Below are 18,358 nucleotides of genomic sequence, written 5' to 3'. Positions count from 1 at the left end.
TTTCTTCATATTTGTGAGATGTGTTTAGTTTATAGGTACTCAGTGAATATTTCCACCCTCAGTAAGAGGTTCCAGGGACTAGTAAATTTTGGCTTGTGCTAGAAATTAACTTGTATGTTATTTAAAAAGAAAGCTCGCTCATGCAATTTGTATGCAGGGAACAGAGATGGTGTATTCTAGTCCCCATGGCACTGTTCCATGAGGTTAACAAGCCTCAATTCACTCTGAGCACGTGCCTGGGAAGTTTATTTGATGCCTGTTGCTGATGAGGAGGCTTAAGCACAAGAGCTGAAGGGCTGAAGTGTGAGGCTCAGCCCTTATGGCTCTGATGTGGCACCGACTTTGGCAGCTGAGCTCCATCTCTGAGCCTGCCCGTCCTGAGCCAGGGTGGGTTTGTGCTGCTTGGTCCCCTCAGCAGGGATTGGCCCTGGCATGGCAGCACCTCACTGCTGCTCCATGAGCCAAATGTGCCTCCCCTGACCATCCTCTCCTGGCCTCACGTTGGGGTTTTCACTGGGGGTAATTTTACTGCCGTGGCTGTGCCTGGTAGATCTTTCTGGCTACTTCATCTGCTTTTCTCACCTACATCCTGATCATGCCTGCTTTGATGCTCAAGTCAAGCCAGTTCAGAAAGCTGAGCAGGTTGAAAATGAAGAATTTGTCCTTTTTTCCCCTGCTTGCTCTCTTTCCTTATGTTTCTTTTGGAACCGAGGGAACTCTGGTGCCAGATTACACCCAGCTGGTAGGGATCCACAGCCTCAGGCAACCAGGGTCTGGGTCTAGTTTCCAGCCCTACCTGGATTTAAACAGTTCAGCCTGTCCAAAGAAAAACTGTATGTGATGGCTGGAAAAACCAGGGTCAGTATCTGAGATTCTTTTTTCTACATTTCCAACTGTCAGTATATTTACTGCAATGAGGTTTTTCTTGACTAGGGTCACGCTACAAGTGTAGTAGTAGATCTTTGTTCTGATACACAGAATTTTTCTGCATGCAGTCACACCAGATGTTCAGACTAAGGATGTTGTGAGTAATGTTAAAGGTATCTGTTTTTTAAAAATAGATTTTCATATGCTTAATTGTCCTGTCAAAAGGTGGAGAATAGATGTTCATGAATATGAAGTTATTTAAATTTTATAATTTTGTCTTTGGAAAAAAAACCCACCATCACCTTCATCCTGAAGAATGTCAAATCTCTTCTGCAATCTTCCCAACATTCATTTTCCAGAAAATATAGTTGACTTAAAAAAAAATTTATTCAGTGACAATGCTGTTCACATTGACACAGCAATCTCAAAACCAAAACCACTTCTGAATTAGGCAATTTGTTACCTGTTTATTTTGGTGGTGTAAAGCCTGTTTCCTAGAAGAGGAAATCCTTCAGCTGAACAGTTTGCTTTGCAAGCTATTTTTTTGTAGGGGAATTTGTTTGCTACAAATTGTTGTAAACAATCTCACATTCCTGAGTGAGAGATCACCTGCACTTGCTCTGATTGAAATCTCCTCAGTCTGGACTTTCTGGTTTCTTTTGTTTTGTTTTTTTTTAATTTTTGCACCAAAGTTAAACAATAAATAATAATAAATGACTGTGTAGTGTTCCTAATTGCCTAGTGGGTATGAACACAGTAAATATAGAAACAGAATTAGACCAAAATCTGCATTACAAGAGGTAATTAAAATCACTACTGCCGATGTGACTAATGCTATCAAAGCATTAGTGATAGGTCAGGCCCTGCTCCAACTGGCAGCTCTATTCATTCCCAAAAAAAGGTCTTTCCATAAAAACTGATGAGTGCAAAAGCGCCTTATTAAACTGTGAGATGAAAAATACCTTAACACACTTTCAGAGGGGATGAGTGACACACAAAGCTGGTGCCTGCATTGCAATGAGAGCAGCCACTGGCGCTTCTTTTAGCCAGACAAAGCCATGTTACTTTTAAGCATTCCACTAATTAAAAATAAATGCATATTAGGAAGCTCTGCAAGTCCCAGTAACATGAAAGACGAGTGTTTGCTGAATTTTTGAGCAGTGAAATAACACTGCAAGTCCTGGTGAGACTGGGAAAAGCACAGTTGCTGCTTTGATTTCCCTGGGGTAGCAATGGGCATTAAAGAAGGTGAGAGATGTACAGCCTGGGGAAAATTTTGCCCTGAATTTTTATAATTTAGAGGGACGCTGTCAGGTCAAATATGCTCTGCAATGAAATGTTACTAAAGCCAAAACCCAAACCCTTTCCTTCTGAACTGAAAATTTTAAAAAAGGTTCACTCATTTCTTCTCCCTTTCTCTCAAAATCTACTGAAGTACCTCTTCCTCTCCACTCCTGACAGACCCCACCTGCAGTGCTGCATCCAGCTCTGGGCCCCAGCACAGTAAGGACATGGACCTGTGGGAGGGAGTCCACAGGACGGACACAAAGATGATCAGAGGGCTGGAGCACCTCTCCTCTGAAGACAGGCTGAGAGAGCTGGGGTTGTTCAGCCTGGAGAGAAGGCGGCTCCAGGGAGACCTTACAGCACCTTCCAGTACTTAAAGGGGGCTCAGGAGAGCTGTAGAGGGACTTTATACAAGGGCAGATAGCGATAGGGCAGGGGGGAATGGCCTTAAACTGAAAGAGGAAGGTTTAGAATTTCCACCCACCCTCATGGCCAGGCCTGGTCCTGGACATGGCTGTATCCTATGGGCCCAAGGAACATGAACTGAAACACAACAGACATCTCCTGAAACAAAGAATAAAACCAAACACTACAGAAATGTAACTATAAATGATGTAACTGTAATGAAAGGTAACTGTAAATGATACTTATACATGAACTATAATTTAGAGAGGCATAATCAAATAAAAGATTAAAAACTGGATTTATCATAGTTTTTCACTTAAATACCACTTTTTTTAATGATAAAGATAACAGTATTTCACTGCATGAAAATCTGAGGTGAAAAAGTTTATTCACTCAGGTCATGTAGAAAGTGTACAGTGCATTTGCTAATTAACTGCAAGAAAAAGCTTCTTTTTTTCAGGACTGCTGGCAACAAAGGCAGATGTGCTGAAGGAATTTCCATGTAAACACACATTTAGTAAGAGCCTTGTTAATATATCAATTCTTTATTGCATTTAGTATCTCATGTTTACAGGACCAAGGTATTTTTTATTTTGAAGTGCACTTCCCCTTAGAAGCAGCATCTGTGTGTATGTGCATACACGTGCATTTGTCCCAACCAGGGATAACCTTCTCAGCCTTCTCCTCCCAACTCCTTTCTCTCCAAACAGGAACTGCATCTTCAATCTCTTTGTTTTCACATATATAGTTATCGTAACAATACTAACAAGACTTTGAAAAATGTCTTCTGTCCCCTCTTGTCATAAAGAGTTTGAAAGCTGACCAGACTTTGAAACTCATCCTAAACGGGACATTTTTGATGCGCTGGTAAAGATTTTTGCTGCAGGACTGATGAAGTAAAGAATGACCACCATAAGCTGGACCCTTTAAAACAACAATGGTTGTATTTAACGAGACCAAATGACTCTGCCTCCTCCCTTCCAAAGATACTGCTCAAGGTGCAGCTTGATCAACTGCAGGACTAAGAGAAATATTAAAAGAATTGCAAGTCCTCCTTCAGATTTTTATAAGCACTCTTCCTGAATGTTCTTCTATTCAATTACTTTCTAATTAAGATCAGAGTATCAGTGATGATGCACATCCCCAACACCAGCTTAATTAAATCACACATTCAATTCATTGAGTATTCCACTGTTCCCAAAGAACTACAAAATATCTCTTCTTTAGTAGATAAAGAGGAATTATCGCCTCATAGGACAAGCCAAACATCAACTGATTGAATCATAAAGTAAGTCTTTATAACTAACTTGGATATTAAATACACTCTAACACAGATATCTTGCTAAAATACTTTTTCCTCTTCCTTTATAAAAAATAACTTACTTTGTCATGTCTAAATCTCTCCTCCAGTTTTACCTTCAAATGACCCAAGAAAAACAGACCATGAACGAGCTCTAGCAAAGCACTAGTAACCTTTTTGTCTCCCGACTGAAGAGTCACCCCCACGTGCTGAGGCCACCCCAGGGATTCTGTGTAACAGGGCAGTGGGTGCAGCATCATCGGCTGTGCAACAGAGACATGGCAGGAATTCCCTCCTTGGAAACGCTGCCTCTTGAGTTCTTAGGAGGATTTTGACCCTTTCCCCTTACTTTTCATAGGCAGAACTGAACCAACCTATTTTTGTGTTGTTTTACTTCTTAACAGCCACTTTCTCTAGATCTGACAACTCGGAGCACAGTGCCTGATCAGATAATGACTGTTTACATGTGACGGTCAGCATTTCCAAACTGCTCCTTTGTTCCCAGCGTCGGGGTGAAGCCCTGATGCCTGTCAAGACAAGAAAGCAACAGGAGACGAAGGAAGGATTTCCTGCTTGGCAAGAGCAGTCCGGTTTAAATCAGAGATGGAGTTAACCACCCATTCAAACACATGCACATGAAACACTGACACAGATTGCCTGGGTCTGCCTTGCACAGGATTACCAAATCCCAGTGAACCATGTTTCATGAAACAGGATGAGATGATTCCGCAGTGCTGGCAACACAGCGGGCAGAGGAGTGATCATAAACTGTCCTTTGTTTGTTTGTTCCTCCGGAAAAACACTCGTTCTGTCGCCATCCTCTGCCGTGATGCAGTTCTTTGAATGTGCTAAGTCGCTTGAGAGATTTGGGGGGAAAATTTACAGCCTGGCCATCATGTAGATTATGGTTGCTTGGCTGATTAGAGGAGAGTATGTATTTTATTAATAATTGTGTTTATCCTTAGTTTTAGGGTTTGTACCTCCAGCAGCAGTGGGTTTCCTCTTTGAGTTCACACCCCGTGACATCAGTGATGCTTAGGCACTTGACAACATGGTAGATGTGAAGATCTGCTGCAAAATCTGAGGGATCTCTTTGGTGTCCATGGCAATAAAAGAGCGACCTGCTGGCAGTGTCCTCTGCAGCCTAAGGAGCAGAATGAGAGACAAGACACAATTACCATCCCAAATTATCTTCCCTAACACAAGACAGGATTCGTCCCAATCCATGCTGTTCACACTGCTGTCACCATGCAATTTAAAGGCTTGGGAAAGCAACAGAGGGAGAAAACACTGAGAGCAGCCAGGGCAGAGAGCTCCTTTCAGCAACACAAACAAGAGGGTTTCCAGAGATTTCTATCCATGTCCTCTTTCTGACATGCCAGAACTCCATTTTGATCAAGGTACCAGCGACCCCATGAGGTGTCACCACAACTGGTTTGCTGAGGGCAGCTACAGATTTACACTGGAAATGAAGATACTTATCCTAAATTGACTACCATGAACCCACAGCTCTTTCAGTTCAACAAGTCCAATGATTTTAACTGCGCTCTTTGTATTGCTTCTTTGACATTGCTGCAGATTACATGGAAACGTATTTTTCTGCTAATATTAACCTGACACATTTTTATTCACAGCTTAACCCACCCTTAAAAGTCAAACTAGACACGTGTTACAAACCCCATGTCCCTCATGTCCAGTTAGCAGGCTGGGGATTTATTTTTTCTCTGCTTTTTAGATGAGATTATGCTCTATACTATTCCTCCAATGTTATATAAACCCTCACTTTTAAAATTAGTTTTAAAAAAGCTGCAACAGAGAATTCCCTTCTGCTTCCCCCACAGCAGTTACAGGAAGGCTTTGTCTAATTCTGCACTTCCACATACACAGAAATGCATTTCAGTTACAGCATTGTGTGCATTTTCCATACCCAGTAAACTAGGCCATTATAAGATCTCCTCTTACACAGCAGGAAAGATTTTTTCAAAATCTTTTGGTCAAAGATTTTTTCTTCTTTTTTTAAATTCTTATCAAAAGTAAAGGGACTTTCTGTAATTATAATCTTTCAGAATGGATTCTCTTCTGATGAATAACACAGCTCTGGTGTACAGACCTGCAGCCACAACTCACGGGGGCTGTGCAGTTGTATCTTTCAAGCCTTTACTTCTTAGAATTATCTACTGAGGGCCAACTCCCTCTCTGATTTCTCTCATTCTCCTCTAGTTGAAGACTCAAACAGAAACAGAAAAGACACCGCTGATATCTGTGGCTATACCAGCTTTTTGCTGCAGGTACTGGTCCTCAGTGGATGTGGAACCTGGAAGAACACCTGGGACAGAATTTCTTCTTTTTTCCCCTTGTGCCCAAACATTTTAAAGAGAAATTATGTAGCAGAACTAAACCCAGGCATATTGCCTCAGACACTCCAAAGAATTTGTGTCTCTAACACAAGGGGAGTATCTGAGTCAAATTTTTGGCTGCTTTGAAGACCATTAAACTCCAGCTTCTTTTGTTTCAATCTCTTTTCTTAGGCCTACACACATTGGAACTGTATACCGGGCAATAACAAAGGCACCACATCTTTGTTGTGATTACATGGTGATACTATGTAAGGATGTAATGCACATCCTGCAGCAGGAGGATGGCTTCAGCTGCTCCCTTTGGATGCACAGGATGCTCTGGACTTGCTGGCTATAAGGTATGTCTGCAGGATCCACAAGCCAGTCTCCTCCCTGACACAACTCAGGATGTACAGCTTCTCACCAGTACATTACTAATAATAATGGTAAAAAAAGGATGGGTGAACACTTGGACAGGACCTGTCAATGTGCACTTGCAGCCCAGACAGCCAATTGTACCTTGGCTGTCTTTCATCAAAGATAGCGCTGCCAGCAGGGCGAGCGAGGTGATTCTGCCCCTCTACTCTTCTCTGGTGAGACCCCAACTGGAGCACTGTGTATAGCTCTGGGGTCCTCAGCACAGGAACCACATGGACCTGTTGGAGTGGGTCCAGAGGAGGGACACAAAAACAGTCAGCAAGATGGAGCACCTCTGCTATGAAGACAGGCTGAGAGAGTTGGAGTTGTTCAGCTTGGAGAAGAAAATCCAGGGAGATCTTATTGAGGCCTTTCAATAAATACAGGGGGCTCATAAGGACATAGTGAGAGTTTTTACTGGGGCCTGTAATGAGGATAAGGTGTAGCAGTTATAAACTGGAAGAGGGTAGATTTAGACTGGAGATCTGGAAGAAATTTTTACAATGAGAGTGATGATGCACTGGCACAGGTCATCCAGAGAAGTTGTGGATGCTGTATCTCTGGAAGTGTTCAAAGTTGAGTTGGATGGGGCTTTGAACAATGTGATCTAGTGAAAGACATCCCTGCTTATAGAAGGAGAGTTGGAATAGGTGATATTTCAAGGTCCCTTCCAAGTCAAACCATTCCATGATTTTATGATACTATGACCAAAACCTCAAAACCTTGTGCAGAACAACAGCACGGGCAACTCACTGCAATAAAAGCAGAGTTTAGATTCATGCTGAATGAAAGCAAACAGTACTAGGCATAAACCAAACACACTTACCTATCTGCCTGGTCTCCCAAGGATCCTATAAATATGGCGAAAGCATTGACTTGAGTATTGGTGGTCAAGACCTGTGCAAACCTTGATGGCTGAATTCCGTATCGCTCGAGATTTGCGTCACTTAAGACGATAACAAAATACTCATCGGCCTCCTCCTTGGTGATTTCCCGAATGGCATGTTCCGTCCCTTCCAAGGTATGGTCTCCACTCATGCAGAACTGGGCATGGGCATGCATGGTCTGTGTGCACAGCATAACCACGTGGAAACACGTAAGATGACTTTAGGAACAAGCATTCATTTCAGCTAGCACAGGAGGGAGTAAATATTCACTATGGCTGTATTAGGGGATGCATCAGATATGCAGACAGTGCTCCAGATACAACAGAAGATGCATCTTTTTGTACCTAATATATGTCATATTTTAAGACAGGCAGCACTTCTTAAAAACACAGTGGGCAAACAATCAAAATCCACACAGGGACCTAATTAGACTGGGCCTTAGGGAAGGTGAAATACTTTGGTCAGCTGCAGTTTGAGTAGCTACATTCCTATGTATTTAAGGAATAAAATAGGGCTTCATTTCCTAATGCTGTGAACAGCTCCTGCCTGTTCCTAATTTGCACTGGACTTCCAAATCCTAGTAGTGTCTCAGTTATTATCAAATATCCGATTCCTGACAGTGGCAGTCACATTTAAAAATAATGAAGCATTTTGTTTGAGCTGTTACAAAAGAAATACACCATATTCACTGGTAAGCTGGTATCTATGTAGAAGGCAAGGAATTTTAGATGTTACTAAATCAAGTTGTTCTAATCGAAGTAGCTCCCAACCTTTTAAAAATAGGTTTTGAAGGAAGCTCAAATACATGCTTCTAGCCCACCAAGCTGCCAAGCAGGTAAATCCTACAATATACACAATATACTCAATTTTTCTTCATCCTACTACAGAAAAATTTTGGTGAATACACACACTTCACCATTGTGATTTAACACATTTCCCATTTAGCATTGACACATTTTCCCAATGCTACTGTGATGCATAACTTCTTGAAGGTACCAGGCTAAATCACTGACCTGGGATCCCTCTACAGTTTTGAATTAGTCACTTATGCACTAATAATACCACATGATTTGGGCAGAGCTATCTATATCACTGTATAATCTTTGGAACTTCCCCTATCTTTTGACAGGTAGCCAAGATGACACATTTATGGCACAGCAGTCCAGAATAAGGCATACCCAGCTTCTATTATTTTGGCACAATTTGTTTTCTGCCATGTCTCTGAAATGTCCTGTTTCAATTTTATGCAAATACACAGACTCTGCTTTCTTGTCTTTCTTTTATTTTACTATTCTCATGTTTTCCATTTACTATTCTCATGTTTTCCACCTACAATTTTATCCTTGCAGTCATAAAGTCCTTAATTACCCAGCATCACTTAGTAGGATTTACCTTAAGAATCTCTAATCTTTGCTTATTGTTCTTGGGAACTTTGTCACTCCCAACCAAGGCGATGTTGAAGTCATCTCCTGAATGTCCAACAATGTCGTACTACAAGAAAGAAACATCATCAGTCACCTGTTAGTCACGAATGACCCTTGGCTCACAATGACACAAGACAGATCAAAGGCAATTTGCAATTCTCAACAAAAAACCCCAAGTACTGTTCCCTGTTTCTGTTTATGAGTTGCTTAAGGGAACTACTTGCAATTACTTACTGACATGCAAACATAGGAAAGAACTACTAAATAATGAAATTAAGGAACATCTCCTTATTTCCATGGTCTGTTTTTCACATCATCCCACCAACTGCAGAGCAGTGATGTGTAAGATCAAGACCTTGCCCTCTCACATTGTCCACGTATTTCTTTTAAAGCAGCAATTTTCATCCTCTTGAGTCTGACAAACAAGAAACACATTGTCTGAAAGTAGCTCCTATGTTTGATGAATCTTTTTGGTGACCTCATTCTGCTCTGAAAAAAAAAAGTATTACAAGTCCCCTTTTCTGAAAATCAGCACTCCTTATTTTTGCGCATAACAGATCAAAGGTATTGCTGAAAGTATGTGGAGAAGCGAATTCCAAGAGCCTCTGTATGTTTTCAAAGGAGATGGTGTGCACATCATTCTCCTGTGAAAGATGCTGCAAAACTGACATGTAGAACCGCAACAGTTCAAATATCCTGTTGAACAAATAACGCAATATCGTGAAGGCCTCTGCTTTATGTGAGAGCCTCATTGTTGTAACATGAAAACCAAGACAAGCTGAGTTATGGCAAGGTCCTGACCTGCTCTTTGTGTTGTGGATGTGGTACTCACCCCAGGGAGAATTCATGAGCAGGACAGAAATGGATTTAAGAGCTGTCTACACCAAGCAAGAGAGCACAGTGTACAGAATCTGAGCCCAGAGAGACCTGAGCTGGCAATTCCTCAGCATGAACATGCCTGTATTTCCCCCTGCCCAGCTGGCACAGATCTGCCTTTAGTTGACAGGGAGTCCTGATGCAGTATTTTACCTTTCTGTTTTCTTTTTTTCAAGTACTGTTACAGGTTCCTGCTGGGTTCACCATCTCTAATTCCCACAAAATCATTTGGTAAAAGGCATGTCTATTTGTCAAAGTTTTACTGTCTTTTCTTTCCTATTGAAATACACTTTATTTGGTATGTCAGGTCCTAGAGAGTGGAGAAATGGCATCCTTTACAGACAAAGCTCTTTTTGTTTCCACATCACTGATTTGCTTTAAAACATATCAAAAGAAAGCTAGAGCAGCTGGAACAATACTTTTAAAGGTGACACCTTCCTCTGTAAAAGAGCAAATGCGCCACATACTGTAGATTATTTCACCCAAGGTCAGACCATTTTATGACAGCCCCACATACACCAGACTTCCTTCCCCTACGAAATCTTTATATAATCTAGTCCCCACACAATACCATTTCTTTCTGCTCTGTTGGCTTTTCCCATTTCTGCTCTCCTCAGATCTTACATGCCTAGTATTTGCTACCCAGCCTCATGTAAAGTTTTCAGTCTGCCACACGCTTTCTCTTCAAAACCTATTTCTTATGACCAGTAATGCTTCAGACACTCTCTTTCTTGATGGATATGAAGACATGGCAAATGAAAAGACACAAATTTTGAGAATAATGCTGAGGTTACATTCCTAAATAAAACAGGAATAAATTCTGTTTAATAAAACCTGAACCACACACAGGGAATGTGTGCATGAGTATTGTTTTAAAAATTAGGGACTATTCAAATCAGAGGAACTAAATAAAGCAGAGGTTTAATGAAGCAGAAAATACACAGTGCTTGTGGTTCTTATGCAATGTCAGAAATGCCCACACATCTTCAGGGTAGGCTCTTAATTATGAAATCTTGCACATCCTCTGCTGAGCAGTTTTGTATTTGGTATCACTTTTAAATCAACAGCTTAACTATGTAAAGCAAAATGCTGCCATTCTCCTGTGTAAAAAGGCTGATCCCTTCATAGAAGGCTCCTTCCTGGCTTCCTGTATGTCTCACACTAGGTGCCCTTGTGTCAGCTTTGCCATACTGAGTTCCTGGGAATAGGCCAAACTTTGCTGTTTGGGAATATCATTGTGGTTCTTGACATACACCAGTAACAGACCAAGCTTTCATCTCAAACAGTCTGAGCTTAAACTCAGTGTGACAGCCTGTATAAGGGGAACTGCTGCATCTCCTAGATGAAACACTAGATGTTGACCCTGCAGTAGGGTTCCCTCCACATTCTTGCACAAGGTGGGAACAGACAACCTGGGTACAGGCAAGGTGAGGCTGAAATGATCTGAGCAAACTATTGCAGGCATGGAAAGGCATCCACCTGGGAACGTCATGTCCTCTCTGCTCCCTGCTCAGAGAGCTGCTTATTATTCTTTGTGTGTGCCCATGCATGCACCCAATATGTGTGGTTATCTCTAACAGATGTGATCAGTTTCCTTGTTTCTTTGCTGACAGCTTACTATGCTATTTGTGATTTAAAAACATTTCACAAACGTTTCACCAGGCAGCAGGGAAGAAGTGGCTGTTTGATTCTTCCTGACTGCTGCATTCTGGGCCAAGTAGGGCCTCCTGAAAAGAGAGTGAGATCCTGCTGTGCTGGGGAAGAGAAGAGCTGTGGTCAACAGCCCTTGCACACTGGTCCTCACGGTCCTCTGATCCTACTGGAAGTCAAGGACCAGGAGTAGCCAAAATCTAATGTGTGTGAGTTTGCTTTTGGGAAGCTCAGCTCCCCAAACTGTGAGGCTGCATGAGTTCACAGCAAGGGAATGTAGCTGCACTGACTTGGATTGACTTAAGTCAACATAAGACTGCAGGCTGGGAGACCCTCCCTGGCAGTGGGGATGGGAGAGGGTTCACAGCACAAGGTGACAGAAGGGAGATGTTTGCCCAGGGGAATGTATGGAATCTGTCACAACTTAGGAAAACAGAGTTTGGGAGAGGAGCAAAACTGGAGCCAAGAAGGTCACTTTGAAATGGCGAAGAATTAAAATCTCTCTTTCTTGCAGTAAAATAATATCTCCTCATGATTTGTGTTCTAGTAAATGAACCCTTAGGGATTTCATATTATCTTCGTGCACTTATTGTAAGCAAAAGGTGCAGACAGCTCCACAGTCCTGGTCAACTGGGAACCCCAACACATGCAGGCCCATGCAGACTTTGTCAAAACCAGCTTCCTTCCTTTGCAGTAGATAAAGACGAGCACAGAAGAAGGGCCTTTGAAGAAGCAAGGATCCAATCTGATGCTTTTTTCCAATAAATTCCCTAAGGAGGATTTATGTGGATGGAGTAACAAGTGAGAGAAAAGCTGTGATACCATCTTGGTTTTGTTTTAAAAAATAGCAAGCAAAGGCTCTCAGGACAAATCCAGCAGCAAAATACATTTGTCATAATGCAGCTTAATTGAAATAATATATTATTGTGGTACACAGGAACTTGTTTTCCAACAGCCTCAGGTACACTGAGACAAGGACTGCTCTATTCAGGGTACACAACATGTAAACACGTATCTCGAAATAGCATCATTTTGTTGGTTTCTTTCCATAGGGAAAGGTTAAAACAATCTCTGTTCCACTGTCACTTTTTGCACTGAATGGATGGTTGCTGCTGCCTAAAATGGGTAAAATGGAAGACTTTGTCTTCCACAGCTGCCATGCCAAAAGGTTTAATTTCTGAAGGCATTTAAAAAGCGGAAAGAAGATGTGTGCTGAATGGAAAAGGCAGTGTGAATTAGACTCTGCTGGAGGGCTAGATCTTTGTAAATTCGTCTCTTCTTTGGACAACACTGAACAGTCTATTTTTCTGAATTTATTTCAAACCTTTTGTTTATTATTTAAAAGAAACAATTCTGCCAAACATGTGGACCATTTCTTCTTTTCCTGAATTAGCAGTGCTGCCTCCACAGTACATTTTACAAACACAAAATGCTAAAAGAGTCATATAAAATCTGTAATGTCCCTTAAATATAGCTATAAATAACAATTCAGGCTTTTCCTACCAGTTACATAATATGCTATTTATTGAGTCACAATATTTTTAAGGCTTCATAAAATTGCTGTTGGATAATTTACTGGACATACTTCCTCAATCTGCCATCATGTGTGCAAATCAGTAATCAGGGATGATATAAAACCATACAGTTTGTGACAGACATAGTACTACCTCAGATAAAAAAGAGAACAAACTGCCCTTCTGTGCATTTTCAAACAACTGGCATCTCAAATGGGATGTTCAGAAGATGGGCCTCCTGTTTTCCCCTTGACAAGGAGTGATTCACTGCCTGCACTTACGAGAAATGGAAGTAGAGAGGATGTCCCACATGAGCAAAAAAAGCTGAAAAATACCTGCTGCGCTTGTCTGACTGTATAAAAAGTAATTTCATTACCTGCTTGGTGCAGTCACATACCCAATACATAGCTCTTCTGTACAAGAAGGCAAGACGAAAGTATTTTCTACCTTCACTCAGTGCTGTTAAGATCATCAGACAATCAGCATCATCCCTGACACCAAGGGGTACCGCTCACGGGGAAAGCTCAGCTGGGTAGGATAAAACAGCCAAGAAAATGCCCATCTGGTTAATTCACAATCATATTTAGCAGAGAAGCACCAACAGAAAGGTCATCCTGAGCAAAAGCCAGGAATTGTTTTCCAAAGTCTGCACTGGAGTCAGGTAGCTGAAGGGAACTTTACTATGTAAATCCCCTTTGCTCAACAAGTGAGATGATCCCCTTGGTTCAACACATGTTGTACAAGATACCCCTCAAATTTGCAGCATATGTTGTTGTGAGCCATGCAGATGGAGCTACAACAGGAACAGATAACAGCAGGCATATATAAAGGCCAAAAAAGTCTATTTTTATAAAACCAGGCAAGAAGAGGATAAGGAAAAGAAAGAAAGAAAAAAGTGATAAACTGCAGATTTTTCATTGCACACTACACAGTTGTGTGTTCTTCTATCTTTTTCAAATGGTTCCTCTCTTAGATATGAGAAATGGATGCTATTTTTGTGGACATACCAAACCTTCAGCTTTGTCCTGAGAAAAATCAGCAGCATCTTGCAAAATGTCAAGAGTTGTACAGAATGGAGTCAGTGATATTTAAAAAAAAATCACTGTCTCCCCCACTCTCTGAAGCCTGACCCATAGATTTTAAGATCACAGAACAGAAGAGAGCTTGTAATGACCTTAACTAATTCTCCCCAGTGTGCTGGTTGCATGTCTAGTTCTACACGTCATTCCTTTACTATGCACTTGAGGGTTCTGGGTTCTCAGCTTCAGAGCTGCACTGGAAGTAAGCACAGGTGGTTTTCTGCCACTGTTACATCTTTCTCCAGTGTACCACTTTCTAAGCCACTGTCCTCAGCTGTGTGAATGTAACAGAATTTATTGTTCAGAGCAGAACAGCTGTAGTAGAACAGAATGAACAACTGTCCTCTGGTCTCCCTTTCTGTGTTAGTCAGGATTTTACCAGCTCCTTGATTTTTATCTCCTCCATACTGAGCAGTTCTTGGTTAGTTACTTAGCCATTTCTTGTATGGGGACACTTCCATATCCTTTGCAATCTTTGTCACCCTCTCTTTTTTTTCAGCTCTACAAGAGCTTTTGGGAGATGGGGAAGCAAAATTGCACACATTACTCCTACTGTGAATGCACTATGGATGTTTACAGCAACATTCTCATGCATTCTCCTTTCTTCTCCCTTCGCTAATAGTTTAGAACATTCAATTAGCTTTCTTGACAGCTGGTGAGAACTGAGCGTTCAAAGAACCACACAACATAATTACAAGACATCTTTGTTGGACACCAGTCTATAGCTGGGAGTGAGGGCTAATAGAAAGCTGAGACTTTCTCACTGTGTATTTAAACTCAAAATTCTTTTCTTCCACATACAGCACTTTACATTTAAAAGTACTAAACACCACCTACCATTTTATTTCCCAGTCACCATTTATGGCCAGGTCCTTCTCCAACTTCTTGGAGCTAGATTTATCTTTTTATTTTCCCAAATAACTTTATATAATTAGCAACTTTTCTCACTTCACTATTCATCCCCTTTAACAGATCACTTATGAATATACAGAACAACATGGACTCTGGCATAGATCCCACCACAGCTCCACCACTGACCCTCTAAAAAATGACCACTTAGTCAGTTTTCTATATTTTTAGCCGTATTTTTTTTATCTAAAGGATTTCACTCTTATCCCCAAAATTCTACCATTTCTTCACAAGCCTCTGGCAGTGACTTTGCCAACTGCCTTTGGCTAAGGAGACTCTACCAACCAACCTTGCTTGTCACACACATAGATACCTTACTTCCCTTTACAAAACCATGCTGACTATACCACAGTATATGATATTTATCCTTGTGCCCGCTGCTTTTCTCTGTGGATGATCCTGCATTTTGCCATACTATTATCTTTGTTGCTCAGATATGCCTGATTTACCAAGCTACACAAATTGTGCTGCATAATTACACTGTCACTGTAAATATTTGTCTTTAGCTTTCATATTATCAGTGAGCAGAAGATACGTGAGCAGCTGAGCCAATAAAGCCCTGATTTCCAATTATTTTTTAAATTACATTTGAGTTCCCACATGGCTTCTCTCAGCTAAGGTATGAGTTTATGGTTGCAGCATTTTCCTCCAACAGGATTACACAGCATCACTCTCTACCCAGCCTATTTTCATTACATTTTAAGGAATGTAGTGACTTTGGGAACAAAACCATAGTTTCAAATTTGTTTGAAATTTTGCAACACGCTCCGTTTAAGAAAGTTTAAGGGCAAGAAAGCATTACTGCCAAAGAAGATGGTAGCACTCGTCTTGTTTTCTTAGGAAAATAGCATAAAAACATAATGCCTATCTCCTTTTATTGACTTTTCTCTTGAAAAATAGAAGTGTTAATGATTGTACTTTAGAAGACATTTTAAAAGCATATGCCTGATTTTGTACATAAGATTCTATGGAAGAACAGAAACCTGTAGAATTATCTTGTTGGAGGAAAAAGGTGAAGCAGACTGGACTGAATTGATCTAGACTAAGTTTCTATTAGCTTTGTTTAGGAGATTTTACATTTTGTTCAGATATAATTTAATTCTTATCTTTGATATGCTCTTCAGCAAAGGTAGCGGACATTTCTATTCTTCCACTAAACACAGGGTATGTCCAGAATTAACTGGAGACTGCCATTCCTGTCTTCTTTATGGCTAAAGAAACACAGCCTGGACCTTGTTTAGGCTTACTGAGACAAAAAGAGTGTTACATTTATCTACATTTCATTTGCAGGCTACCATTACATAACATTGGGAACCTAGTATGTTTCAGTACAAGAAATTATTTTCTTGCTTTCAGTTAACTAGAAGAGAGAAGGGACAAAGAAGTCTGGTCTCTTCCCATGACCAAGTACTGCTGTGTGCACTCTGGGCAGATGGAAAGATGTGGTATCTCTGCATATCCTGAAGCTCATATTTACTTGTGTTCTGTAGGCTTAAGTGTTTCTGCTCAAAGAAACAGATAAAACCTGAAAAAACCGCAGCAAATCTCACTAAATAAAAGTTTTAGATTGAATACTCCCCTGCTGAAATGTGTAATGTTTCTTATCCTTTCCCTAGTATTATTTTTCAGGTTGCTAGAAATAGATTTATGTCTTTATTTCCTTGTGGGAATGAATAATAATCTTTGGCTAGACTGACTGCTGAAACACTTTTTCCACTGCTCCACACAGCCTGTGTAATAGCCACAGAGCTCCTAGCCCAGCTGCAATTACCTTGAACTTGTGCTCATAATTCTCAAAAGCCTCCATGACCATGCAGACGGCCTCCATGGAGCGTTCCAGCCGCCCATCCACCCCGTTGAAGCGGTACATGCTGCCGGAAACATCCACCACCAGGCGCAGGCGCTTGGGCTTCTGCTGGGGGCTCCCCGGCTGACAGGGAAACACAACAGAACAAAAGGGGAAAGCTGAACATCAGTAAAGATAAACCATTCCAGACAGAGAACCCAATGCATTTTGCAAATCAAGAAAATTTTATCCAGCAAATGTTGTTTAGATTTGTTGAGGTTTTTTTTTCAAGAAAAAAACCCCAACTATTCTTCTATTTCAAACCAGTTTTTTAACAGATAACTCAGTTCATTCTTTTCCCTCACCTTCAGTGACTGGAAACAAAATACCTCAAAAAATTCCACACATGCCTGTCAGGAAAATACTTTTTCTGTATCAGTTTTGATTCTTAACATTTTATTTCAGTAAAGAAATGCTGAAATTTGCTCTTTCTGCCAAGGCTCATAATGGAAATGCTTTTCATTGGCATGCGGTGCTAACAGGGACTGCATATGACTGTAAAAACTTGTCCGCTGAGGTTAATAACGTTCCAAAAATGTACGAAATCTTGTTCTGATTAAGTACTAGTTCTATCTTCATTCTGATGCCGAAACCATTGTTTTCTTTCCTGAAAACAAATCCCATCTGTTCTAACAATTTCTGGTATAGCACATTCAAGGGAGGTGTTTTATTTAGCATGCAATGAGATGTGTCTGGATTCAAGTATGAGGCTATTAAAGATGATCTGAAAAAAAACCAGTCACAATATAAACAAATAGCTAAAATGTTCCTTTTACCTGAAAAGGATTTGTGTACTTAATTCTTTTAATTATTCTTTTAATAGACTGTGGCATCCCTGCCCTTCCAGAAACAAAAGAAGAGAAGGCTCATTAAATCCTACACTTATTTTGGTTTTTATGCACACACTTAAAGGTGTCCTTTTTTTTGGCAATTGAATTATTTTTACAAAGCTTTAAAACTGATACATTGAGTAAACACATTTTGAAACAAATGAGAATTGAGGATTCAATTACTTTTCCCTTATTGATCTTCCACGCAGGCAGTGCCAAATTCCATAATTCATTCAAAGCAACCTAAGGACCAAATAGCATAAAAAATAATACCAGGGATTCATCACATGTGGGTAGCTGACATGCAAAAAGATGCTGTACTCAACTATTTAAAAAAAAAAAACCTTCGTGTACTTAAAAACTGCAATCTGTCATTAAGTATTACTGTTAAATATTATGGACTAGCCCCACTAGTTCTGGCCAGGTTTAGTTGGTCTGATTCAAGTGGTTTCTCTGCTGCTGACTCACATAGGTCTAACTGTAATGCCTTCCAAGGAATGGCTGCATCAGGCCATAAGACAGTCAACTTTATCCTATCTTAATGGCTTTTCCTTACACTTTTTTATTCCACCATAATTTTTATTCTTGTAAATCCAAGTATCTGTGGAAGTTGAAATTATTTGCATACCATGCAATAAGGAAATTGCATTTGTAAACCACTTTCTTTTTAACTTCCTAGGGGATCAGCATAGTTGTTAATAAAAATTAAATTATTGAGAAGGTATTTTCCT

At 40.5% G+C, this 18,358-nt stretch overlaps 1 protein-coding gene across 1 annotated transcript in view; it reads right to left on the bottom strand.

Annotated features, from left to right (window-relative positions):
• Window positions 1–2,916: 2,916 nt before the first annotated feature.
• VWA8 (von Willebrand factor A domain containing 8) overlaps window positions 2,917–18,358 on the bottom strand; it is a 181,433-nt gene continuing 165,991 nt past the window's right edge. The window contains exons 42-45 of the mRNA XM_048295381.1: window positions 16,723–16,881; window positions 8,892–8,990; window positions 7,439–7,677; window positions 2,917–5,003 (exon numbers count right to left, since the gene is read on the bottom strand). Coding sequence (XP_048151338.1) covers window positions 4,895–5,003; window positions 7,439–7,677; window positions 8,892–8,990; window positions 16,723–16,881 — 606 coding nt within the window. The 3' untranslated portion in view covers window positions 2,917–4,894. The remainder of the gene's footprint in view (window positions 5,004–7,438; window positions 7,678–8,891; window positions 8,991–16,722; window positions 16,882–18,358) is intronic.

This window comes from Corvus hawaiiensis, chromosome 2 (assembly GCF_020740725.1).
Source record: "Corvus hawaiiensis isolate bCorHaw1 chromosome 2, bCorHaw1.pri.cur, whole genome shotgun sequence".
Classification (NCBI taxonomy): Eukaryota; Metazoa; Chordata; class Aves; order Passeriformes; family Corvidae; genus Corvus; species Corvus hawaiiensis.
Note: the sequence above shows the minus strand (reverse complement) of the source record. Positions and strands in the feature narration are given on the sequence as shown.